Source organism: Orussus abietinus, unplaced genomic scaffold (assembly GCF_000612105.2).
Source record: "Orussus abietinus isolate OABI.00-Male unplaced genomic scaffold, Oabi_2.0 scaffold2, whole genome shotgun sequence".
NCBI lineage: Eukaryota > Metazoa > Arthropoda > Insecta > Hymenoptera > Orussidae > Orussus > Orussus abietinus.
In genome coordinates, this window is record NW_019396012.1 from 3,481,376 (window position 1) to 3,507,802 (window position 26,427).

Here is a 26,427-nt window from a genome sequence, read left to right on the forward strand (position 1 = left end):
CGAGCGTCATCGGAACGAATAGTAGCCGATCGTAAAAAGTAATGCCGAATCAACGCCTGCACGGATTTCCATGAATTGGCCAAGATAACGCGCAACGGGCGCCGTTTATTCGCCATGTATGACCCGCTCGTCCATGAACGAATATCCGCGGTTAAACGCGGTCATATTGAATGAATTTCACACGCCATTACGGCCGCGCAAATCGGATCAATTATCAAGCCCCGGCATTAACGACCGTGAAATTATTCCATCCAGAAATTAAACCTTTCGCTCCTTCGCGGTTCCGCGGCGAGAGTTCGGGCTCGAGAGGAGGCGGAGAAAAAGTCGCCTCGAACGAATCGCAGGGATCGCAGGGTGGAAGGAGTTGCGCCCATTTAGGAGTTGCGAACGTTCTCGAGTCGAGGCCAATTTTTCGTTGCCGGGGTTCGTTTTCAATTTTTCGAATTCAAAAACTCCGAGTCCTGGGAGTTAAGGGGTTAAGCGGCGGGCAGGTGCAATCGCCGGAACGGCCCATCCAGCCGACTATCGAGATCCGATACAACGCGATTCGAGGTGGGTTCTTCCGAGTCGCGATTTGCATCCGGGGAAGACGCGACCAGGTGCACCTGCGCCGATGCACCCGTCGCGGTTTTCGAGTATTCTCCGCTCGTCGTCGTTGCGGAAAAAGCCAAGGGAGCCAGAAGTAAGCACGCGCCGGGTCCGTCTCTCTCTCCCACCCGAGCTCTTTCTCCGCACTCTCCCTCCTCCGGGTCGATAACATATCGAACGCGTTCGAACCTCGACTCTCCTCGGCATCGACACACCTGGTACACTCTTCTCCGGCGCCCTCCCTCGCCTTCCTCCCCCGTTCTCTTAACGTCACCGCGGGGCAACGACGCGCTCGTCGAAATGCATTTCACCCAACGGTCCGGAAAGACCACACCCCCCGCCCTATCGTCCGCGATACCAGCCCAAGTAACGATAACGGCGTTTCCGGTCCACGGCTTGAGGTGCGCCACTCGCATTTCCCCGGACCGTTCGAAAATTAAAAACCACCTCCCTCCCGCGCCGCGTCGTTTCATTTACCCCGAACCCTTCCGAGCAACTGAACGCTTTCTCCTTAACGCGCCGGAAAGGGAGGGAAAATCGGATCAACGGGTTTTAAGTTAAAAGGTGTGCTCCGAAGTTAGAGGACTCAGGGAGCGATCCAACGTATCCGCGCATCGGCGCAGATGTCGTCGGGGGAAGACGTAACCCAATTTGTAGCGAGAATACCGAGAGCGCGGGTCACGGCGGCGGACGAGTTCCCCAGGAGATTCGGTAATGGGTTTTCCTCTTCCCGAGAATTCGATCGCGCGGCAAGATGTCCGGTTTTGACGGCGGTAATCAAAGTGGGGTCCCCGAGAGGGCGGCCGGTCCCGGGAGGGCCCTCCGTATCGATAACGGTCCGCGTCGAGGGGCGCGTTCCAAAGAATTTTCCTCCCCGGTCGAGAAGTCAATTTTCGCGGGAAGTCGGGAAACGGGGCGTAATCAAAGCAGCGGTTTCCCGAGGCTCGGCGTCTCCGGTAATGCACTCCCGGGGAGGGCTCCCTTAAAACGCGGGGATCCTTAATCTTTTGTCTCTCCGGAAGTGGCCGAAGAAGAGGTTTCCGTCCTCGCGTCGGCTCGACCCTTTGAGCGTGGACGCTTCCATCTGCTTTTTGCGGGCCGATTTAGCCGCGTTTCCGCGCCGAGGCGACCTAGTCCAAGGTGGGCCCGCCGAGAGAATGCAGTTTCGAAGGCGACCGCGTCCTTTGTGCCGCCCAACGAGATTCCCCGTTGTTCCGCTAAGAGGAACGAAGGAGCTCCGGGAAATCCTGGCGGTGCCCATCCGCAACCGGAAGCGCGCGACAGCTGCACCACCTCCGCCCGGAGGTGGAAGGTGGCAACTCCATCTTCCGACGCTCGCCTCCTCGTCGGGCCTCGGTGCTTCGTTTCGGACTCCTTTGCCCCGGTCGCTCCTAGAATTTGCATATACTCGGCCCGAGATCCACCATTTCGGCTTTCGCCCTCGAGTATTCCGCGCGGACCGAATCTTCTCGAGGCGGTGCCTCTCGGATGCGCTTGAAACGACTCGAGCGAACCGATGCGCGCGATTTTCGGTACCTCCACCTCGAGCAATTACTCGGCGAGGGTGCCTCCTGCAAGATGTGGTCCTCCTCCGTCCCGGAAGTGCCCGCCTTACTTCGCATTCCCTTTCGGTCCGCGACGCCCAATCGAATTCGCGCCCTTATGTAAGTGCACCTCGCAGCTAAGTACATTTACTCCGGGCGAAAAGACGCGTCGGCCCTCTCCCCTAATGGACGGAAACAAAGCGAATTTAAAGTGATTTCGTGCAAGAGCCCGACAACTTCGTTCGCACCTGCATCGAGTCTCCGGGCGCCCTCGTTTGCCCGGAAAGTCCGGCCGATCCGGCGAGACGCGCCCGAGAGAACAAGGCGTCCCGACGGGTCACGATTTCGGCTCGTCGATGGGCAAGGCGCCGTTAATTCGGCTTGGGTCGTAACGTCGCAGCTGCCCGCTCGGTATTTATGGGCTATCCGCGCCTGCCGTTAACGATCGTCGCTTTGACGCAAAATCGAGGCCTTGATGAAGTCACCGGACCACCTTTGTTTCCGACGCCGGGCGCCACGACGCGCGCGGAACCCTCCTGGGACATAATCCGGTGATCGCTTAACGGCCTATCTTCGGCTCGCAATTACCCCGCCGTTGCCAAGCCCCTCTCGAAATTACTCCACCGACGGCCCGCCGACTCCACTCGAATTACCCGTCTCCGTTGTTTTTCCCGGCCAGGGTCGGTACTTAGCGGTGAGGGCCCCTCGTCGCCGCGAAAAACGAGCCGATGGAAACGGAGAGCGTTGTCAAGGGCGCCCTGAGGGGAAAACCGTGCGGCTGCGAATATTTCCAGGCCCAGGAATTAATCGAAGGTCGCGGAAATTCGCTCGATCCTTTCCGCCGAACGATCGATGCCGACATCCGAGGACCGACAACGGCGTATGAAGCGACGATCGAGACGATCGAGCTCGAACAAGGGACCGGGCCAATTAATTCGATCGGTAATTGGAAGCATCGGTCCGGAGGAATATCCAGATACTTCGAGCGGCGGTGACAGGTCGCGTCGATGTATCGACGAGTACCCGCCGGAGTGACGCTGCCAGGGGATCATCGTTCCGTCTGCAGGGCGGGGGGATGCCGATTCGGCTACAGTTTGTTTCTTCTCGGTCGTAAAGCCGGTGGGTTTATCGCGCGCGCCGTTAGCGCGTAACGCGGCCGCTGTCGGTGCCCGACGTAAAAAAAAAAAAAAAAAAAACGGCGAAAAACGGGTAACGGCTTTTTATTTGCGCTTCCGCGTCGGCAGTGCATTATACCGCCATGACAACCGGATGAAAACGTTGCGTACTTCTGCACCGCACGCGTGTCCGATGCAATCGGCGGGACGCCGAGTTACGACGTGCATCGCCGCGTTTTTCGACCGGTCGATTGATATTTCGATATTCCGCCTCGATACCCGCCTCCCTCGGAGTTAAGAGGAGCGACAAGGGAAGTTAGGGCGAAAGGGCGGTAAATTCCGGGAGAATCGACGAGTCCTCGAACCGCACTTAGGAACTCGTTCGAGTTGGCGAGTGGCGAGGATACGGGAGCGTCGACGTCGACGAGGAGCCGATACGCCGAGGGATTTGTGACAATTATTCCTCTTAAAAACTGCCACGGGGGAAGGGGTTTTAATAGAAAAAGTTTCGCGGCTCGATTTATGTATCGCGACCATAAAACTCGATAATCGCTCCCCCTCTCGTGGCACCTACCCTATCCCGCCCCTCTTCGCGGCGATCGCCCCGTCCGGCATGGTTTCCACCGCCTGGTTATTATTTCGCGATAAGGAAAGAACCAAAAGAGCGTTTCCCTCCGCACACCGTAATTTGTACATTGGAATCGATCGATTAAACGCGGTCGCGGAGGGAAAGCCAACTCGCAATCCCCGAAGCAAACAGGGAAGCGGCCAGGGCTCTTCATAAATCAATAGACCGAGCTTCGAAAACTAAACGACCGGTTTAGCACCTCCGTTATTAAGCTCTCCGTCCGTTACAACGAGACCGTTTAAACTTTCTTTCCCGTATCCATTTTAATGCGAGGTAATTCCGGGCGATTTTCGCCGGCGCGGCTGCCCGATCCGAGCGCGCCGTACTTAACTCGATCTCTTCTGTTCGACTCGACTTCGGTCGACTCGTTTATACTTATCCCGCGCGGTAATGGGTTTCTTCGGGAGCGAGCTACTTAAACTGCCCGGAAAGTTTCGAAATTTCCCGAGGAGGACGTTAAAGGTCCGCGTCCCCGCGGCAGCCGAGGAGGATTCGGGGGTCCGTCCGGAAGTTATTTCGTGGCTTGCGAGGCATTTTATCCGGAATTTTCTCGATCCGGTTTTCCTCCGGAATTAAAGTAGACGAGCGCTATCGGAAACGTTTTTCGATCGCCGACCTTTAGAAAACCCGAGTCCGGCGCCCTCCTTTTCCGGATTCATTTTGGTATCGGCCCGTCGACGTTTTCCAGCTCGAAAGCGACGTAGATGGGAAGCGGGATATACCGCTGATTGGGGGATCCGGTTCCGTACTTCGATACACCTTTGTTTTCCTCCCTATTGGAAAAGCCGGGTTCTCTCTCGCTCCTCCCTTGTCCGGCTTGTCAAAGGAATGCATAATTGACGCCTCTGCGAAAGAGTGCAATGTCAAGTTTATCCGTAACCAGGGATCGGGGACGGATTTATTGCCATCGACTCGATTCGAGATGGGAATCGCCACCTTCCCCGTTTTCGAAAATCGGGCCAATTAATTTAGACTTCCTCTTCGTACCACACCCTTAATTCGAAGACCCCTTTGCTCTCGCCCCGGATTCCGCAACGGGTCGCGTTTGGTGATCTCCGAAAACCATCCCTCGTCTCCCTGGACCTCGTTTTTCGCGATCTCGATTTCGGCACCGATCGTTCATTCCTCGCACGTAGTCTCCTTGATCCGTCGACGAGACGTATCGCGTTCCCCCGTTAGCAAGCGTTGTTTCGTTAATCTCGACCGGTGACCCGCGGATAAAGCCCGGCGTAGTTTGAAACTACTCGACAGCTTAGGGTCGTTATGCCGACTGTAGCTACCGGGGAGAGTTTGCCCGGAGCCGAGTGCTGGGATGCAGTCGGAGCTTTACGGCACCCCAGGTAACGCCGTCAAGTGTCAGGAGCTACCTGTCGCGGTCGTTAATAATTCGCCACCGAGAGTGCCCTCAATTTTATTCCGTCCCCGAATTCGAGATACTCAAATATTGAATCGCGTCATTGCATGTTAAAGCGGCCCTAATGAGGTTCTTCAAGGCCTGGGAATATTTAGCGACGCGACAAGGTGGGTACACGTAGAGCCGTACACGCGGCGAACTGCAAGACAAACGTCAACTTTCGGGCCGGGTACAATTCTCGAGGGTAAATAGCGCGCAACGCGATATACGGAAGTCTTCTTTCGCGCGTAATACAATTCCGTGGGGCCAAAAATGAAATCCAGTTGATCTTGTTCGCGGCAAACCGGGGGGCAATCTACGTGGCACATCGCCGGGTCAACATCCTCCGTTGCAACTGAACGTAACGTTCTATTTGCGTTTCAAATAAGGACAGTTAGCTCCGTTATAGCGCGGTCTGGGAGAGGACGGACCTCTCTCCGCATTGTTATCTTCAGGTGGGAGATATCACAGGAAGCTCGGCGGAGAAACGCCGCGAATTTCCGTAACACGGGCACAAATGGTCGTTAAAAGTTGCCGAATATCTCCGAGATTTCGGGATCTCGGCCGACGGCCGCAAAGAAACCGTCCGCGAAGCGTCCACGAGTTTTCCCCACTTAATCGAAATTCCATCGTTCCTATCTTGTCGGCCCGTACACTCGCGAGTCCTTCCGACGTCGGGGTCGCTTTTGAATTTCCCGAGGTGCTCGGTATTTTTTTTTTTTTCATCCGGCCCTTCGTATCCTCGAGCGATCGTTAAGCTCCACCAAGAAGTAACATCCCGATAAAGCTACCCGAAGGGAGTGGATAGTGCTTTCTCGTGCTTTGAAAAGGTTTTAATGGCCATCGTGGAGAGGAGCGAGAGAGGAGGGAACTTATTAAAGAGAAGTTACCCTCGTTCGAGTCCAATCTTATGTGCCTTGGCGTGCTCCGTAAACGTGGATAATAACCGGATGCTTGCCGCGGGTAAACTTCGTGCCCCTCTTTGGGACGGTAATCGACGTCACGGTTGTTTCGATCCCTCGAACTCGCCCGGGAAATTCAGCAGTCCCGGTCGCTTGTAAATCTACCGAGGAGTACGTTCGTCTCGATGAACCGCGCGCGGTGCACTCGTGCAGGAAAATGACCGACTCGCGTTTCCGGAGCGGCGGGTACTCCGGAACACTTGGACCGCCTTCGGGCCCGCGGACGTTTGTTGAGCTTCATACAGGGGGCAAACATTTACGCTTTTCCCCGCGGTAACGAAATTCCCAAGTTTGCCGAGCAAATTGTCACCCAGGGGCATTACACCCTTCGGTAAACTCCTTCCCGACGTCGCTCTCCAGACGGTACAAACTTTTCTCGGGAGGAGTGCTATCAATCGTCACCTCCGGTGCGTAGAGGCGGGCGACGTCTCCGGCGGAATCGAGCGATCGCGAAATTTAAAATCTAATTACCCGGAGAAGCCGCCGGTCTCCGGGGATCCCGCGGTATTTATTGGCTCATTACGGATTTCGCATTAAATATCGCGAGCGAGACGGGGCCCGTAGGGAGCGGTATCGGTCCTTATGAATCGACAATGAGTAAAAGAGGATCGTTCAGACCGGGGGGTATAAAGTACGCCGGAGGAGGCTCCTAATTGCATCGATTAATCTCAATTAAGGCGTTGTCTCGGATATTTCTAGTTCCGAGGAGGCAGCAGCGACGCACGAAGGAGAATCCCATTGCCGGCATTTGCATGCCGCGGTACAAACGCCGAGGATCGACCTCTCCTTCGTATTTTTGCTCCCCTCGCGAGAAGTTACGTCCCGGCGGTACGTCTTCGGGACGCTACCTGGATATCTTATCTCCGTTAATACCGGAAAACGCGTATCGACGGCGGGCCGGGATTTCCTTACGATCGACGAGGGGTCGTCGATGGAAAACGGACGAGAGCAACCGCCGCCCCGGTTTAGGGTTTCTGAAATAAAATGGCTTTCGATGCTTCTCGCGGTACGGAACGAATTGCGGGGGGAAGAGCGGCGTCCCCGAAGATACGACGCGCGTTGTCCTCGCGGGGAAGAGATTCGGTCGAGACCAGGCTGGAACGAGCCTCCGGCCAGAGGGAACTAATAGATCAGGGAAAATGGGTTAAAGCGGGGAAAAAGAACGGATTATCCAGGTTCGACGCCGCGGGCGCTTCTTCCCTTCCTCGGCAGATAGATCACCTCCCCCAAGTACACTAAATGTCTCTTTTCTCAGTGCCCGTTATTATGCGGCATACCGCGGTCGCCGCATTTTTTATTACGCCGCCGGATGCATTTATCATCCGTGACGTCACCGGCAGGAGGCTTTTACTACGTGACACTCGGCGAAAGAAGGCCACCCCGTCTCCTCCGCGACGCACATTTTTGTCCGGCTCCCGTTCGCGCGGAAGGGAACCGCTCCGATCCATCTTCGAGTTTTTCGATTCGTTCATTCGAGACCCATCGGAGCCGCCTCGCCACGAACGTTCCTCCCGTCGGGGCGATTTACCCCCGGTTTACCCGATGAAACAACGGAGACGAGGCGGGGGGACGTAAAGACCAAAGGATCACCGAAGGTCCGGCTCTCTCGGAGACGCTCGCCGCAATTCAATAAATAGACGGAATGCGCCGAAGTGAGAATCATCGTGTTTGCGAGAGCAACTTTATTGCACTTCGGGGAGAGAGGGCGTAACGAAGAAAATTGCTCGCGGCCCTCTCCCTCTTCCGCATTCCGTCGGCTCATCCCTTTCCTCGTTTCGCGCGCGACGACGACAAGGAGGAGCTCAAGCTCGGTGCAATAGGGCGCGCGATATTTCCGAATTGGGAACCATCTCCCTTTCTTGCCCATCTTCCAGCTCGCGCGATTCGCCCGTTTCCGCAGATACGCGAGTGGAAAAGTCGATATCGATTTTATTCCCCGGCCACGGAAGAGGTCCTCGAGAAGAAAGGCTTTATATCGGAGCCGATCAAACACTCGGCCTCGTACGCAACCGGATAATCCTTGCGGCTCCCGAGGACGTTATTGCGAGGATCCGCCGATATTTCCGATAAACGCGATCGAGGACTAGTTCGATCGCCCCGGCGGCCGGAAGTGGGTCGCCAGGGAGGATTTCGGGATCCGGCGTTTAAAAATTATCCGGAAATCCGGCGGAATAAGTAGTTCATAATGGGAAAATTACCGCAAGCATCAGCCGCGCTAAAAAATTGAGAAAGTCAGTAAAAGCCCCGGATATCCTCCGAACTTATTCGCGAGCTTTAAGCGGTCCATTAACTTGGCCGCTACACTGTAAAAAGTTCGGCGCCCCTCTTTTTATGGAATCGTAAATTAGGATCGCGAGAATCCGGGGTCGGAGGGTCCGAGGAATTCATACTCGCTAAGCGGTCCCGCGTTCATCCCGCACCCCCGCGGATCGGACAGTTTCCGGATTTTCTGCTTACCGCAGCGGAAGCCGATGTTCGCGAGATTTCCCTGGATCTCGGTAAAAGTGCCGATCCGCGATCGCGGCCCCTCGTTTCGCCCCTTCGGAGTGCACCCTATTGGTCGACTTTGCTAATTTATTTTCCGAAAATAGCGTAATGGCCTCTGTGGTCGGCCGGTCGGTGGAGTCGCGGGGGTGGGAGAGAGCGTGACCGGACTCTCCCCGGACGGCGATCGGCTTTTGCGACGAAAGCTTCTCTTTCGAATCGCGCCTTTGGGAAAGCTCTCGAGGCGTTTTGTTCGTCGCTTTCTACGTCGAGTTCTACGTGTCCCGGGGGAAAAACGAGACGGCGGCTCGATACATCCCCTCGTTAGGGGTTTCGGCCCGGCCACGGAGCCTGGGCGCGGCTCTGCGTTTGCTCCGCAGTCATCGTCATTTTCCTCCGATCGATGCGATCGCCTCCGTTCGTCCGGCATTTTGACAACCCGTCGATTCGTCGCCGATTAGGAATCCCAGGATATCGGTGAACGCACGACCGAAACGCGAAAGGGTCCACCGAGGCGTTGCACGGGCGTGGAATATCGTTTTACATTAAACAAATGTAAAACCCACCGATCTCGCATGCATTTATACACCCCCGAACGACGTTAATTACGTTAATACGATTCGATGTTTATACGGCCCGGCCGGGCCGGCCCGCGTAATTTGCATGCCGTACAATGCGGTAATACTAATTAAATCTTCGGAGATGGCGGACGTCGGGGCGGACGCCGGAAAATTTCCCGGTCTTGCATTTAATTAACGAAACCCACGCGTGCATAAATTACGCCGGCCGTGCGCCCTGTACCAACGTTGACGTCTTTCACTCGTCGGGTTTTGCCCGACTCCCTCCCGTCACGTCCGACTTTTAATTGGTCCACCCCACTGGACCGTCGCGCGGAATTCATTTCGTTAATTATTTTTTGTCCGACGGTGATATCGGCTCCTTTGACTTCTAACTGACCGTTTGCGAAACTGCGGAGGGGGACCGTAATTGAATCTTCGACGGCAGCCAGACGCACAGGGCGAAGACAACGGGGGAAACGGAGCCCCGTCTTGTATTTAATTAACGAAACGCACGCGTATATAAATTACAGGGGCGGTGTGTACCCTGCGGCAACGATAACGTCTTTCATCCACCGGCTTTGGGTGTCCCCCCGTGCTTACGGAGGCCGGCTATTAACTGACTCGTAAATTGTCTTTATCCTGTTCGCAGTTAACGGCTGCACCGAGTAAGCAACGAGCCCTTGCACGCGCGCAATTAGTACACTCCCGCCTACGTCGGTGTACGTTAGGCCCGTGAAATATGTCGATCGGATAATCCGATATTCCATTACGAGTCGTTACGAGGCGAGGAAAGGCAACGTTTCGCGGGGGGTCGATCGAAAAGTCCGAGTTTCTCGAAGAGGGAACTTCTTTCCCCGAGCCACCTTACATGTCGGGAGAACGATTTCCCTTAATCGAGTAATCGCGCCCACCGCGCTCTCTAATCACCCGAGCTTCCCTCCTTTCCTGGGAGCGCTTTTAAAGCTTTCATCCGCAATTACGGTCTTATTCGCGGCGAGCCGCGGTCGGACTTTCCATTATTCTAATTGTGCCCTAAAGAGGCGACCGGGACGGGAGATCCTCATAAAATATATTAGTTTAAACGAGGTTAAGAGCTCGCTCGAAAACCGGAAATTAATTCGCGGGTAAGCCCTTATTGTCCCCCGCTCGTCCTTCCCTGATCCCCTACGGGAGGATTTCTCCCTCGCGGGTCCCCTTTGGGAGATAATCTAGATCGGCGAAAACTTCCAAAAGTCGCTCCCCGAGGTATCCCGAGCCACCCTAGCCGGGCTACGTGCGAGCTCGACCCAGAAACTCATTTTTTTTTGGGTCACTGGGATTTTCTTCCTCTCCTCCCGAATCCGAGGCGGCCGCGGAAACGCCGTTGCGCTCGGTCGGCGCTATGTTGCCGCTAACCGGTCCGAAACCATCTGAAGAACGCGAGTCGAAAACGCGTTCGGTCCATAACCAAGCGCTCTCGCGACCGACAGGAGAAGCCAATCCGACTCAAAATTCCATTTCCCGGCCCGTGATCGCGAACCGTTTCTCTCGGGTCGCTCCCCGAAGTCGAGGGCGCGAATCGCGCGCGAACGTCGAGACCTACCCCCGGGCAAATGGCGGAAGGAGTTCCGACCGAGCTCGCCCGCGAAGAAACCCCTTTCAAAAACGCATCTCCGGACGTCACCGTGAAACTTTTCCCGCAAACTTCCGGGAAGAGCTCACCGGGCCAATCTCCCCGCGGATCCCAGGGATTATCCGAGAGCAAACGAGAGCACGCCCTCCGATCGGAGAATCCCACCCCGAAGAGGTTAGCCGAAATTCAGAGGTCCGTTAAGAAGCGATGTCAGAAGTCCGTCAGGCAAGTCGCTCGGGGTGTCCCGGAATAAAAAGCCCCTAAATAACCGACTCGCGGTTCTCCGTGCAGGGAAACGGAGACGGCGAATGTCGACGAGTCCGCGGACGCGGCGCGTCCTCCGGAGGAGGATCTGGAGCGGAAGGAGAGTCCTATAAATCCTTATAACCGATTCAAGTACTCCAAGACGGGTCCGGAGTGGCCGCTTCCGGACCTCGAGGGTGGCCAAGTCAGCTTGGTTAATAGCGTCCCCTCTCTGGAGGGAAGCTGCCCGAAATCCAGCCTGGACGCGTGTTCTCGAGTCCCGAAGGACTCGTCGAGTCCCGAGGACGACCGCGGCAGGGCGGAATGGCTCCGGAAGGAGTTCTACTCGTCGGTGAAGGCCAAAGTGGAAAAGGCTGTACAGGTAATCCGGAACGAGCGTCTCGCCCGGGTATCTCTTCCATCTCTCGCCATTTCCGGTTATTCCGAGCATTCCGGCTCCTCCGGGCTGGAGATGCCTCTTCGGGCCCGTTCCCGGGATACCCTCGCTTCGGCGTCGTCCGTCCTTTTAGCGAGTAACCGGCGTTTTTGGTCCAGAAACACAAGATCTTCCTGATTCGGGGCGACCTGCCGAGGCTGAGGCAGGCCTTGGAGGAGCGCGGCTGGGTCCAGAAGTACGAGTCGAGCCGGACGAGGACTGTTCCGTACGGTTAGACGTCAGAAGTAATACGTAACGCGTAATGGCGCAAATATAGAGTCCTCGAGGCAAGGAGAGAGTCTTTTCCTCCTTTGCAAAAGCAGGAAGCGTCGCGAGTCTGGAGGCCAAGTCCCTGGGGGATGTCAGGAAGCCGGACGGGACGCTAAACGAGAGGGCTCTGATCTTTGCCATGCTGCGGCACAGGCCGCCGAATTTTGTCTGGGACTGCCGGAACGACTTCGTCGAGTGGGACCGTTCCCTCGGGAGTCACGCTCTTCTCAACAGATTCCAAAAGTCCTTCGTCTATACCTCCAAGGTACCCAAAGTTCCCTCCTCGTTCGCCCGGTTTTCGAATTTCTCGCGACGGTCCCTCGGGAGATCGCCTCCTCGGCGGGGAACCCGCAAAGCGGTCGGTTCTCGAAACGTTCGTTATCAGCTCGGCATGGCCCATTTGCTGCAAAACGCTCACTGGCTCTACGAGGAAGAGGTATCGAGCGTGCGGTTCCCGAGGAGCTACAACGTCAGCCGGGAACCCCGAGCCTTCCTCCAGGACTTCCGACAAACCGCGGCGACGAGCTTGCTCAAGTGGTTCGTCGAGCACACGGAGAACGCCCGAGGGATCTTCAACGTCGGCTCCCAGCCGATCCCGGTCAGTCAGCTGGAATTCGCTATCAAACGCTGCGAAGAATTTCTGGCCGACGTCGACCATCGAACGATAGACGGCGACGAGGTGGGGGTCCTCGACGAGGAGTGGAGTCTCTTCCTGGACGACTGCTCCAAGGTCCTGTACAAGGGGAACGGCATCGTCGTGCCTTACGAGGACGCCTTGGAAAGGCTCGAGGTTGCTTTCGATCCCATCTTCCAATTTTTTTTGCGTCGATTCCGGGATGTAAATTCGTATTTGCGTAAAAAATTCCAGAAGTATTACGAGACCGCCACTTCCATCCTGCGGAAACTGAAAGACGTCGACCCGCAGTACGAGCTCAGCGGCACGAGGAATATATGGATCGTAAAACCGAGCGATCTATGCTGCGGCACCGGGATCGGCATCTCTCATAATCTTAAGGATATCTTCCGCAAGGTTGGCAGCAGACCGAAGGATTACTTCATCGTGCAGAAATACATCGGTGAGGCGTCCCTCCTTTTTGGCCTTCCATACTTCTAAATAGTTCTTCCGCGGTTTTAACGTTTCATCCGGGACATTGGATTTTCCATCTTTCGCACAGAACGCCCCTTGCTGGTGCGGAACACGAAGTTCGATATCCGCCAGTGGTACCTCGTAACGAGTACCTTCCCCCTGACGATATGGCTCTTCAAGTACGTTTCGAAAACCGTTACGACCAAGATCGCGGAAGGGGGAGGAAACCGAACCCCGGCAAATGCAAACGACGTAATCGGCATAAACGCGGCGTTACTTCCAGGGAAGGATTTTTACGATTCAGCTCGAAGCATTACACCTTCTCGACGTATCACGAGGCAATTCACATCTGCAATACCGCCATTCAGGAGAAATACGATGACGAGAAGAGGAGGCGCAGAAAGAGGGGCGGTCCGGAGGAGCGAGTGGAGGCGGAATCGATTCGCGATCAGGAATGGGATTGTCAGAAGTTGAACGAGTATTTGAAGTAATTCCCTGCCCTCCCTCCTCTTTGCTCCGCGAGCTCGGCTAGGCGGGGAGAGGTTTTAATTGGTCGATTTCTAAAATTTCGGACCTTGTACGGTACCGCAGGGCTCGCGAGTATTCTAATGGAAAAGTAAGAAAGAAAGAAGCCACCGAGAGGGGCGCGGAGCTTTAGCTCCGGCAATCGTTCTTGCTTTCGTGTTCTCCGAAACGTTCGCGCGGAGAGGCGTCGGATGTGGAGTCCTCCCTTTAAAGATCCCTTCGCGTTTCTTTCTCATTTCGGGTGCCTCGAGGCTTTGAGCTTTCGGGCCTCGAAATGCGAGCCAGCGAAGAGTCTCCATGACACTCCTTCTTTGAGTCGCACAAAAGGGAGCCATACGCGGGGAAGAATGCCTGCCGAGAAGTGGCGAGAGCATCGTCGGCAGTCCCCAGATTTTGTGGTAAATTGGGGCAACGCGGAGGGGTTGACCGAATTTATCGCAAGTAACGTACGCCCCACGAGAAAGGACAAAGTCGGTTCTCCGGAGAGCCCTCGCGCGCCATCGTTTTGGATTCGTGCTTCGTTGATAATTTTCTACTTCCCCGGCGCGACCGTCGCGGTTTACGGTCCCGGTGCATGGGAAATGCCCAAGAGACGTCGTTCTCCCGGGTTCCGTTCCGGCTCGCCTTTCATTTCGGGTGTCGCTCGAAGTCGAACATTTCTACCGCGTGGTGCTCCTTCAGGAGAACTTCCCGATCCGTTTTCTCTCGCCCAGGAGCGCGGGGTACAAAGGGGAGCCTTATTTCGACGAGATATACCCGAAAATGTCGCAAGCGATCGTGCTGACCATGCTGGCCTCTCAGGAGTACATGGACAGACGTCGCTGCAGCTTCGAGCTCTATGGGGCCGACTTCATGGTCATGGACGACTTGACCGTGTGGCTCATCGAGATCAATACGAACCCCAGAATGCACCCACCCAGTCTGAAGATTACCCAGAGGCTCTACTCGGAAGTCCTCGATAGTCTGGTCAAAGGTACACCGGAATCTCGTAAAAACCCTCCCCCATGAAACGAGATATTTTCACTCACCCAGCCGTTAAATCGCTCGTTCTCACGTGGGCCTTGGCTTGACGTTACGTTTTCGAGCATCCTTTTGACATTGGTTTCAAGTGATCCTGGACGTGCCGATCGATCCCACGGCGGACACCGGCGGCTTCGAGCTGGCCTACAGGCAACACGTCCCGGACTTCCAGCCGTATCTCGGCCCGTGCCTCTTCGTCTTCGGGAAGTCCATGAGAGCGAGGGAACAGCCCGGGCTCAAGGACCGGGAGAAGAAGTCCCGAGGGTCGAATCCAGGGGGGAAACAGCCTCGGGCCTGGACCGCGCCGCCCATGATGCCCAGGCTGCGAGAGCCAAAGGTCGTCGATTTCATCGACTACTCGTCTAGCTCTAGTTGCTCCACCACTCGATGAGTACTTGTACCGATTCGTGCCGGTATTACCGGCACCGAGGCCCTTCGTCGGCTTCTCCCGACATTTGCGATAGTTCGCGTTTCGATAGGACAAACGTCGGTCGGAGTTACGTCGCGCTACCACATAACGCGTAATGTCAGGCAGGAAATTGACTTTTCGAAGTGGGTGACACTGTAATTATTGGATGTTGCAGATCTCGCGGAATTTTGGCAGGGCTTAGGCCAATTGAATAACGATTGGTCGTCTGGGGATTCGCGACCGTCCAGCTTCTTCCTGGGAATTGGTATTGCGTTCTCCAACTTGACCCCAGTCACGACTTGGTACGGGGGACACGGTCTCGTCGGTGGGATAACTTCGCTGTGATAAAAAGGAACAAAAAAATTGAAAAAACGTACAACGGTCGGTCGAATATCGAATGAAGACGAATAAAAAAAATAGAAAAAGTGGAAAGCAAGGATTGTGTTAAATTTGCGTCGCGCGATAGACGTTATCGGGTGAAAGCGACGGATACGAGTAGATGAACGTTGTCTTTGCGTTTGAACAGAGGAAGTAAGCTTACGCCTCGAAAGACAATCGTTTTATTGATATGTACATACAGTAAATTTATTTACAATCCTCGCCCCTCACGTCGACCGCCGTAAGGTAATCGGCTTCGGTGTGATATACTTTAACAAAATACTACACTCTTACCGATTATTGCGCTCTGGCTTGATATCGGAAACGCTCCGCTCCGCCTTCCGTCTTCCTCTCTTTGGTCACGGAATTCCGTCGGTGCACCGCGAACGGCGAACCTTCGCGATTTTACCCTGCGCGAAATAATTCTACGGACATCCCGATGCCCGGCGCGGATCTCGTCCTTCTCGACTCGATTTAGATAATCCTCCTATTACTTCATATAAACATTAGGCTGACTAGTGGTAAAATTATAAAACAAGCCGGATGACCCCTCGAATGCGACGTGCTCCCGTCTCCGTGATGCATCGCGGCAGGATGTTCCTCTGTGGAACAAAACCAAAGCATCTCCGTCACATTTCTAACCCTTGCGAAATTTTGAAGTGAGGAAGAATTCCGCTCACCGTTCACCACGTGCACCCGGATGATGCTGGGGTTGGCGTTGCTGGGTCCGCACTTGTAGATGCCCGAGTCGCTCGGAACCGCTTTCTGGATCATCAGCCGACTCGAGGTCTCGGGACCTTTTTCGGTGACCAGACTGATCCCGCCCCGCGGAGAATCGAAGTTGATTTCCTATGGGACAACATCGCGGATTTTAGGACCGACGGCCTCCCCAAGAAGACGAATCGCCATCCGAGGAGGGCTCGTCTCTCGTTGGCGATACAGAAAGTGGTTCGAGGAATGGAACAATGAGAGGAGGAACTTTCAAAGGAATCGTCTCTCAGGGTGGTCGTACCTCCTCGTTGTGGCTCCAAGTCATCATCGGGGGCGGCTCGGGAGCGTATCTGACAAGGCAAGTCAGGTTAATGGTGCTTCCCTTATTGACGAAGAGATCCGGGGCTCCCACTATGATCGTTACCGGTTCTGAAACAGCATTCGAGATACGGCCGATGATAGGAAGGGCAGTAAACCGCGTCGAAGGGGGATCGCATAAATCTTGCACGTTAGCTTGATACTTGGACGCTGACTGCACGCACCATGGCCGGTTAACCAATTGAGTAACCTTCCGGGCCCGCCTCTTTCGACTCTCGACTGCGCCTTTCAATTTTACATCGCTCTTGGATTAAGCGCACCTACTCTCCACCGGAGGAATTTCTACCGGGCGTCTCGTGCTTCTTGGCAGACAAGGGTCGTTACTTTTCCATAGTGCCGCGGGATGGACTCGATCGACGATAACAATAAAGAATGCTCTCGTAAGTGAAAAGCGTTCGTAAAAGCGCGAATATACCCGGATTATTTATTAACCGAAAGGATTAAGTGCGCGATTGCTCTTCCGCGACGAGCGACTCTCTCGCGAGGATTCCGCGGCGATGGGGACACCAGGCAAAAAATAAGGAGAGGATTTGTCGGCGCTGGTCCAAGAACCTCCAATGTCCCGTGGACGTCTCTCGACCTCGAGAATGGGGGAGGGAAATGTGAATTTCCGCTGCTCACCGACTATCGTGAGGTACACCGGGTGACCAATGGGCGGCGTCGTGGATATTTGGCACTCGTAGATCCCCGAGTCCTTGCGCTGAGGATACCGTATCCTTAAGGTCCACTCCTCCGTGTGGGGCAGATGCAGCGCCTCGAATCGCTGGTCGCTCGTGTAGGTGTAACGACCCACGGTGAGCAGGTGGATGTCTCGATGTCTTACCCAGGAAACCTGGAAATCGGAGTCGTTCGGAGTTAGTCCAGAGGCGGAACGTCTCTTGGTTGACGGTACCGAGGTGAGTCTCGACCCGATCCCGTGTACCCAACTAAGTAGCTCGTTTCCAGGGGAGAGTGGCTCGAAAAGTTACGAAGGGAATATATTTTCCAGATTTTATTCTCCGTGGACGTCCGGTGAATCCATAAGGGGCTGCATAACCGCGCTCGCAGAGAAAACGGCTAAGCTGCAGTTAAGCTCGCCTCGTTAGTCGGGCCTGACGTGTACACCAGAGGAGACCGCCATTACCTTCGCCGTTACATTAGCGGTAGCTTCTTAGCTCGTATACGTGCATACCCCCGCGTGCACTTTTACTCGCCCAGGTGCCCAGTTCGCGGCAATTAGCCTTCCATATGCATAATAAATCCATGGCGGAAAAAGTCCGACACTTTTTTGGAGACTTCAACGCCTGGCATGGAATAGACGAGGCGCGCTCGGCAGGTTAGCCGTTGGGGCACTCGTCGTGTGCAGCAAATTAATCCTTTTTTTTTCTACGCCCTTTACTTAGAGCTCGACTCGTTTTCTCGGGGAGAAAAATATGTTGGTACCGGCGACGCGTTCTTCGTGGAAATTTAATTTTTCAGCCCCGCTTCGTGCCCGTGCACATGCATCTCTCCGCGCGAGGGCGATGCGTCTCGCTCGGCGGAAAAACAATGCGAGCAGTGGACGACGCGGCGGATGCCGGCCGCATAAATTATGCACTCTTGTCGCGGTCTTCGTTCCATTTTTCCTCCAGCCTATGCGCCACTAATTTGCGGAGATAATTCATTTCGGGGCGAGACGCGCCCCGGCGAGGCCCGAATTCTGGCCGCCGCCCATCCGGGGCTGTTTTCGCCCTGGAAGACGACTGGCCAGGGTCGGGCGAAACTTTCCTCCCCTTTGTCTCCGAGGGAATTCTTTCGCGCCGGCTGCCTCCCGATGGAAAGGTCGCCAGGAAAATTAGCAAGTTCTTGCCGGATAATAGGGACATTTTATATCGGCTTGTCCGCGCTGGGCTGGCGATCGGAAAAGAGATTCCGCTAATAGAGCGCTTAATGGACTCGGGCGTTTTCGAGGAGTTTCGTACTTTCGGAGCGGGGGGTCGTCGAAGATACCGTCCGTCACGATTCAATTAAAGTGCACCCGGGCGCCGGGCAAATTGAGTCCAACGAGGGACGCGCCGGCCCCAATTCGCGAGGCGCAATCATCGCTCATGCCGGGATTGGTCACTTCTGGTGCACCCGTCAAAGCGCGGTCAAACGGAAGTGTCCCGCGTGGACGATAACTCGTAATGCCGAATATGTGGACTAGGTGAACTATAAATTAGCAATTTGGCCGATCACCCGAGGACGCGACACAAATGGGGGGCAGTCGCGGATCGCCGACGAGCCGGCAGGTATCCGCTCGGAATTGGATTTCGAACACCCTTGAATTGGCGCGTACCCGCTATAATTACGCATCGAGCCCTCTTCGGAGCATCGGGTGCCCTCGACACGCGGAACGTACCGTTCGGGTCCCCAGGTTCTTGACCTTGCACACGAGGTGCACGGTCTTGCCGACGAGGCCGGTGAAGTTCGAGGGCATCGAAGTGTCGAAGTGGGGCTCGGTGCCGGGCGTCGGCCATTCCTCCAGAAAGTCCGTCCGAAAGTTCCGCAGACATGTCCCCGTGCCTGAAAGCGCATAAAACAAGAGGAATTTGAATGGCACATTTTTTTTCGGCCGCCTCGCACCGGAGGTGCGATCCCCCCTCGGAATATGTAATCGCACTCGTAATTCCCGCGTGAGACGGATCTCCGTAACTGCGTTAATGAACTAATTAAATTTCCCCTCCGTACGATGCGCTCCTCCAAGAGCTCCGGGCGATTTTCGCGGCTCTGGAAATTCCTCGCTCCATCCACGTGGGTCCCACCGTTTTACCTTCCTTTCAAAGACCGGCGACGTTTCCGCGAGCTCCGAGTTACGACGGGAAGCGGGGCCGGATCCGGTCCCACCGCGGCTGGGGTCACCGATGCCCCCGATGCCCCTCACGAGGGGGCGATTTATCGAATCACGCGCGATTAAGGAGATATCTCGGGCAATCGGCCCTGTTTACTGGCCGGTAGTTGCGTTTGATAGCAGCTATCAAGATTTAATTTCGGTGGCGTTATCGCGTTCGCCGGAGCGCGTTGAAAATCCGATTGCCGTTGGCCCTTCCGTCTGGCAATATTCGTTAACCAAATTCGAGTATCAGGGTCGTGGAGGGATTTTCGGGGTTGCGGTCATCGATGCGGTTCGCGAAGCTTTTTCTATTGCGATTTCCGTGGTTCGTGCCGAAGGGCACTCAAGAGACGAACCGAATGGTCGCCGTGGAGGGGGCGCGGAATAATTATTTCGTTTTTATACTTCCTGAGGGAGGACCGGAGTTACCGACGACCGCGGCGGCCCATCCGTCACTGAATTTCCGCCCCGGGCGGGACAAGCCGGCCCGGACAGTGAGGGACACGGCGGTTTTCCTGGTCACCGCAAAATCCTATTTCGCCACTCTCGGGAAAGCCAAATCTCGCTACGGTTCACCCCCTAAAATCCCTTCGCTAATCTCCGACGCCGCCGCTCTCCCGGCGCCCTTGCCGCTTTTACGAATTATAAACCGAGGGAGCCGGCAAATGTTTAACCACCCCCGGGACCCGGGGTGGTGAGTTTTCGCACCCTCGCCCAGGCCGAGCCTTCTTCCTTCGATCGAGGGCCGAATCGAGGAACGAGAGCCCTCGGGAGGCGAAGGGACCGAAGGCGCGAGGTAGGGCGCGTCCTTCCGCTGATCTATTTCCGATGCACGAGGTCCGGCCACTCCGGGGAACACTTTGGGGTCTGGAAGCGGCCGAGTTTAACGGCCCCCTGGTCGCCGATAGAGCAGGGGATGCAGTCTCGATAAAAACGATTAGGCAATAACGTCCGTCGCGGCAATATCCCGTCGACGGTCGACACCACGGGGGATCGGCGGTGTACGTGAACCACATTGTGGGCTTCCTACCGGACGCCGACTTGCGGAAACTCGATTTCGGGAATGGTCAGGCGGCGTGCGCTCTCCCGACCAAAATCTAGGAATTAATCGCGGACCCCTTTCGGGGATAATTGCTGGCCGCGTCCAGCGGCTTCCGTGATCGACGAGGCGATGCCCCGATATGCAAATCCTCCAAGAACAACCGTGGCCGACCAGTCGCTTCCGTTTCTACTTTTTCGCCGGACATCGCGGATTCATTCGGACAACCGAGCCCGATCTGGAAATTAATTGCGAAGTCCCCGCGATTTTCGGCGTGCCTGGGCCATCGGTGATCGCATCGTTGCGCCGAGCAAGCCACATCTCGGCAGGATGCGCGATACGCGAAACTTCAAAGCACTTGCCAACGGCTCGGCGTACCACTACCGTTGCACCGAGATCTATTTGAAATTGAAAGCTCGCCAACACCCGGCAGGCGAGGGGAACTGCTCCAGAACTACTTGAAATACTTGTCAACAGCGTCTTTCGAGATGTTCCGCCAAGAGACAAAGTTAGCGCGAATGCCTTTGACTCGGGGCGGAGGTCGACTCCGGGGCCGACTTTCCTCCTCTTTCCGAGAGGGCGAACATTCTTCGGGGGGTGGCTGATATTAATTCCGCAGTCCAGGAAATGCCATGAAGGAACTGAGCTTAATGGCTTGAAATTTGATTAAATATACATTCGAGTTTGGCCTTAATTATCCCGCGTTTAGTATCTAGCCGGGGGAACCGACTCGGCTAGGTGATTTTACTGCCTCGGTTATACTTTATCCCGAACAAATTGAAATCTCATTAAAATCGGGTAAAACCAGCGGATAAAATTGTCCCGAGACGACAGCCGGCGACGTGGATTCTTTATTTAATTGGACAGGAGGAGGAAGAGAAGCGGTTACCGCCCGGTGAATAATGAAATCGAGTCGAAAGATGCTCGCCCGACAATGTCTGGAACGGCGACCATATTTTATCTTTAGACGATGGCGCGCGTAACCATTTCCCGGTCCCGGCATTTTCCGATACGCGTTATTTTTCTATCGACGCTCTGATAAAAATAAAGGATCAGCACCTCCCGCGAAATATGGGTTACGTGCAGCCAGGAGGGTTATTTATTTAATTGGAGGAGAAAACACGGAAACGGATTCCCCCCTCGGAGGAGAATAATGGCGTTACTCCTGCTTTGGTAAAACATGGCCGACGGTGTCCAGGGTTATATATTTAATTCTGGGCGAAAAAGGGAAGGCGGGGGGCGGGGAGACGAAGGAACGAAGGAAATAACATCGCGCGACAAGAGAGTAAAGGTAATGACATTAAATCCTTTACCCTCGGGTCTAGTTCCTCTTTTTGTAAGGCCACGAGCGACAGCCTTTGGCCGAGTTTTTCCGGGAGGTAATGCCGGCCTCTCTACGCGTGTCAGAGGCCAGAGAGCAAAATCCTTTACTGCCTTTCGCGAGGCGCCCCTGTAAAATTGAGGTGGTGACTTCAAACGAGGAGAGGAATCAAGGACGCTATTAAGCGATACGCGAGCTCATTGCGTTTTCGCCATCGCGTTAAAAAGGTACACCCCCCGAGGAAGAAGAAGGCGGCGCCGGTAGCGGGAGAATTTATAATAAAGCGACGCCGGTCGGTTCTCGTTAAAGCGGAAACTTAGTTCCCAATTTAGCGCCGTCTCGATAGGTTGGGAAAGTGAATTTCCCTGCGGGGAACTCCAATTCGATGTTAACTGCCTAAAAGATACTCGCGCGTGCGAAGTACGCGCGGTTAAAGGGTTGTTAAATTACGCGTCCCCGTGCAACGCATATCGAAGACGCGCGACCCGATTTGCGCCAATAAACCCAGAAAATCGTAGCTCCTGCCGCGGCCTCGTTTTCGCAAATATATCCCGCTGGAAATATCCGATTTATGTTCCCGCCGGGAAAGAGAACCGCCGGACTCGCGTGCCTCGGTTTCGAGGGATGAAGAGTTAAACGTGCCCATTGACTTCTGGATCGTTTGCCCGCGACGTTAAATTTATCGTTAAAGTGGCTGATCATTTCCAACCGATCGGGCTCGATTTCGCAAGGATATCGCTTGGGCGCGAGGCAAGTAGAGGATTAAATTTCCGGTTTCGGTGTATCAGGTGTCGAAGAGACGCAACCTTTAAGCTACAGACATTCGACGTGCAGCTCTTTCCTCCGCCCGGGGAATATCGATAATCGATAGGGTATCAAAATGTTAATTCTCCCAGAAAGCACGAGAGCTCCGAGGGTCCCATTTAAGAATTTCCGGTTTCCCTCTTTGGCTCGACCGGCGAGCGAAACACCTCGTTGGGTTTGATGAAGCGCTTCGTATCGCCGGGTAGGGGTCTCTTCCAGGGGAGGTTTAAAATTGAAAGGGATTTACTAACGAACCGAACTTCTTGCCGGTTTTGAAAGGCTCCAAGGGGGGCACGCTACCGTCGAGCACCCCTTTCCTTACGGCCTCAATTTACATTTAATCTCCCCGTTAACGCGAAGGCCTTCCAGACCGTTAAAAAGGAAGCACAAAACTACCCCCTCGGAGTGAAAAATGTTCGACCGTTTCCGAGATTAGATATTTCCGTTGCGATTCTCCCCAAAAACTCAAAAAATTCCGCGATCGACTTCTGCCTCCCGCCTTACCGTGAAAACCCGTAATTTTTGTTTTTCGATTCAAGCCATGAATGATTAAAAACGATGCAGTATTTTGAATATGCGAAAATGGTGGTGCGCGCCGCGTAAAAAATGCATCCCTCAAAGAGGGAACGTTCCGCGAGTCGGTGGCAGGGTCGATTTCCAAGTTGGAAACGGGAGTTTTTCGACCGCTCCAGTTACGTGCTTCCAAAAAATTGTTCCCGGAAGTTTGTGGGCCGCGCACGTTTCCCGTACGGAGGGTAAAGCCGTATCTAACGATAAGTTAGAGGCGGCCATTTTTCGCAGGCCGTGGAGAACGGACGCCCTCGCAAATTTCGGGCGTCCCCTCTTCGCGTACTTACCAAAAGAAAGTATAAAACAGATGAGTACGGGAAGAGAAGTAGACATCGCTTTTCCGGGCGGAGCGTCTTCACATGCCGGTGCACTCTTTGGGGTGCATTCGCCCCTCGGCGCGTCCCTTCATGGGACGTCTCCTCAGCGGCTCGAGGCACCCCGAGACATTCTTGGATTAACTCTGCAGATCAGGACATCTCGCGGCTCGCCGAATGTCTCCTCTCGGAGCCGTGGAAGGAGACCTCCGCGGAGATCCAAAAACGTTTCGCAACTTCGCCGGATGGGCCGTCGGCGACTTCCTTCGTCCGATCCCCGAAGTCCGGTCAAGTCCCGTGCCAAGTTTCACCGAGCGACACGGAACGTGGGTTCCGATAAACGCCTCGTTAAAGTCGTCCTCGAGACAAGGTCCTTTTCTCCCAGGACACGGCAGATGAACATCCTCGCAGCTTTCGCCAGTTATTTCGCGGCGAGCAATCGAGGAACCGGCAAACCGTGGCGGAAAGTTTCCTCGAGCACGGCTCGGTGTAAACGGCTTTAATCCACGCCCGGGATTTATGCTCCCATCTTCGGGATTGCCCCGGTCCGGAAGCTTCTTCTAAGACTCGGTTTCGGAGGTCGAGCTCGTCGGTGCCTGCTGGTTACGCGTCGATTAATTTTTAAACCCGCGTTTAAGGTACATCCAGCAGTCTTCTTCCAAACGAAACCTACGTCCCGTTCGAGACCTCCGATTACGTTTTATTCTTTATGATTTATCTCTACGAGGAACCTCGCATGTGGGACAAAGAGCTTCGGACTCGAAGGGTACTTCTCGAATCCAATAAGAGCCGGGCCCGCGACCCTTAAATCAGGCCGACTTCTCGAGAGCCTCGTTTCTAAATGTAAAAATATGGCAGTTATCCCAATGTTCCACTTTAATGTGACGAATCCAGGAGAGGGAGCTTTAATATCAAACTTTCAGTTTCCGAGCGGCGACTTCCGGCTCGCTCGGGACACTCTCGCTTCCACCGACGTCTCTTTTAAGGGTCGACGTCGGAGTCGCGATCGTTAGCGTTGGGTCTCGTAAATCTCGCTTGTCCTCCGGGTAAAATGCGGTTTCGGGTTCGATGCCCACTCTGAAAGGTGAATCGTGGGTTGGGCTGGCCGGACTGTGAACGGGTCGAGCGATTACCGTCCCAAATCGGTCGCGAGGAAATCCTCGGTAATCACCGGTTTCGCGTCCCCGATCATCGACGTCGCTTCTGCGCGCGTCTCACTTATTCCCTCGTTAAAATACACCGGTTGCAGGCTGAACGACTCTTGTTTTTGCGTCCCCTCGTTATCCGAGCGATGCTTCCATGCGTCGATATGTGAGTTTCGCCGACGAAACTCGTCGACGCCGGACACGTTAGCGTTCCAAAGTTTTCCAATTAAAGTAATTCCGCAATCGAGCGACGCCGCGTTTTGGATTGTCGCCTGTGGAAAATTCTCCTCTATTCGACGAGGGACCCAGAAATCTGGGAGGGCGACATTCCATTTCGCGGAGGCGGCGTTTCTACCTTATCTTCGCCTGCGTCATAAACAGGCATCCTGGCCATTCGCCAAATAGCGGAAAAATATCCCTTTTTTGTTCCGGCAGTTAAGTAGTTACCCGGTAAAATTGCAATTCCCCCGGTTAAGCCGTAGCACTGGCTTATTTATTTTCAAGCGAGGCGACGCGGCGATTATTCCATGATTTTTTAAAACGATTTTCGGGGGCCATCGCTGCAGCTCGCTCGAGGATCTTCAAAGTTTAATCGCGAACGGCTAGCCGAATGGTTTTTGGGATTTCATTCCGCGTTGTCACCGCCGTTTTCTCGATGGTTCCATACCGCTCGTTGGAGGCGTTAACGGGTCACTTCGAGCGGGGCGTTTCGCAGTTGCAACAGCTACCGCTCTCGTAATCGTCACTTGGGCCCCGATGATAACGGGGTTCTTGAAATTAGACGAGGCGAAGTCTCGAGTTACGCCTCACTGGGGTTGTTTCGTATTAAATTCCCGTAAACCGATTATCGCCGCCACCGACGAACTCCCGATCCACCGAAGGCGATCCTTCCATTAACGGCTAGAACACCGCATCGACAGGTCGACGACTTTATTTTATCTGTAGGAGATGGAAACCATTATCGAAAAGCGTATAACCTGAAGTCGGACCGATCGAAGAAAGATCCAAAGAAAAATCCCCCGAATGCTCAGCTTCCAGCGTAGTCTTCGAAACGTTGACGGATTCTGCGGTCACCGAACGGCGGGTCGTTCACCGGTCATGAAAATGGAGCAACTCTCCGACGTACGGATACATCGTGAAATGTTAATTCACAGGGAGAAGACAGGCTCCAGTCTCCGACACTAGGCACGGCCACTGACGGCTCCTCGATTGCGACGCACTTTGCCGAACCACTAGGAAGTGGTCCGAGTCCGCGGAGTCAATCGTCGACGAGACAAAACTCGCAGGCGGAATGGCCTCGAATGGCTACGCGATCCGTCTTCTCGTTATGTCACGCCTGAAGGAATTCGGGCAGCTATAAGATAAACTCGACAGCGCCCCAATTCACGAAAACACTGGGAAGATGGGAGTGTAGCGTTCTTTACAATTTTTTGTAGACCAGGTCCAGGTCTTGGGCTCGGAGCCGGCACCGCGGTAGCTCGATGACCGGCAACGGTTACCGTCGTCCTTGCGCGATGTACGTGCGGAATACGCGACGCAGCGTGCGCGATGCACTACCGAGCCGCGCGTGCAGCTAGCGCGGACTGCGGCGGGTAGCGGCGGGTAGCGGCGGGTAGCGGCGGGTAGCGGCGGGTGGCGGCGGGCCGCGCACTCGTCCCGAGGCCGTCCAAGGTGCAAGGCGGGTCTCGAGGGCTCGCCGAGATTCCGGCGATAAGGGCGATCGCTCCAGCAAGGTAAGGCGCGAAAAAGCACAGGCCGAGGGTGGACTCGTTCGAAACGAGATGCTCCCGCGTCAAAGATATCCGAGGAACTACATTGCGCGAGCGCTGCTACGTCGGCCGACACGCAGCCGCCCTGAGCACGCGACGTCTATATATCCTCGACCCCCTATACTTCGACGCCTATATAGCTACTGTATGGCGCGCGCCGTGGAAGCGGTGGAACTACCGAAGGATCGCGGAAATAAACCGGGCTTCGGAGAAGACGGGATTTTTCGGTCAATGGGAAGGATCGAGATTTATCGTTCCTGCTCCTCGCTCGTTCGGGTCCGCGAGAAATCGG

General features: G+C 54.9%; 2 protein-coding genes across 2 annotated transcripts; one reads left to right on the forward strand and one right to left on the reverse strand.

The window, feature by feature from the left end:
- The first annotated feature begins 11,093 nt into the window (after window positions 1-11,093).
- Window positions 11,094-14,858, forward strand: LOC105700451 (tubulin glycylase 3A). Its single transcript, XM_012426282.1, has 10 exons — window positions 11,094-11,111; window positions 11,284-11,511; window positions 11,685-11,796; window positions 11,889-12,100; window positions 12,221-12,625; window positions 12,704-12,911; window positions 13,011-13,101; window positions 13,206-13,409; window positions 14,161-14,420; window positions 14,557-14,858. Exons 1-10 carry the CDS (start codon window positions 11,094-11,096, stop codon window positions 14,856-14,858), a joined length of 2,040 nt encoding a protein of 679 aa, XP_012281705.1.
- Window positions 14,859-15,567: 709 nt separating this feature from the next.
- LOC105700472 (zwei Ig domain protein zig-8) lies at window positions 15,568-23,272 on the reverse strand. Its single transcript, XM_012426310.1, has 6 exons — window positions 23,195-23,272; window positions 18,703-18,866; window positions 16,965-17,175; window positions 16,267-16,394; window positions 15,935-16,103; window positions 15,568-15,856 (listed from the first exon to the last, which is right to left on the reverse strand). Exons 1-6 carry the CDS (start codon window positions 23,238-23,240, stop codon window positions 15,750-15,752), a joined length of 825 nt encoding a protein of 274 aa, XP_012281733.1. The 5' UTR covers window positions 23,241-23,272; the 3' UTR covers window positions 15,568-15,749.
- Between the last annotated feature and the right edge of the window lie 3,155 nt (window positions 23,273-26,427).

Coding starts and splice junctions, on each gene's coding strand:
- LOC105700451 (XM_012426282.1), top strand. Junction 11,512..11,684: donor AAGTGGAAAAGGCTGTACAG/GTAATCCGGAAC, acceptor TTTTTGGTCCAG/AAACACAAGATCTTCCTGAT. Junction 12,626..12,703: donor ACGCCTTGGAAAGGCTCGAG/GTTGCTTTCGAT, acceptor AAAAAATTCCAG/AAGTATTACGAGACCGCCAC.
- LOC105700472 (XM_012426310.1), bottom strand. CDS start 23,240: ATGTCTACTTCTCTTCCCGTACTCATCTGTTTTATACTTTCTTTTG. Junction 18,867..23,194: donor CTGTTTTATACTTTCTTTTG/GTAAGTACGCGA, acceptor ATGCGCTTTCAG/GCACGGGGACATGTCTGCGG. Junction 15,857..15,934: donor CCGGGTGCACGTGGTGAACG/GTGAGCGGAATT, acceptor TTTGTTCCACAG/AGGAACATCCTGCCGCGATG.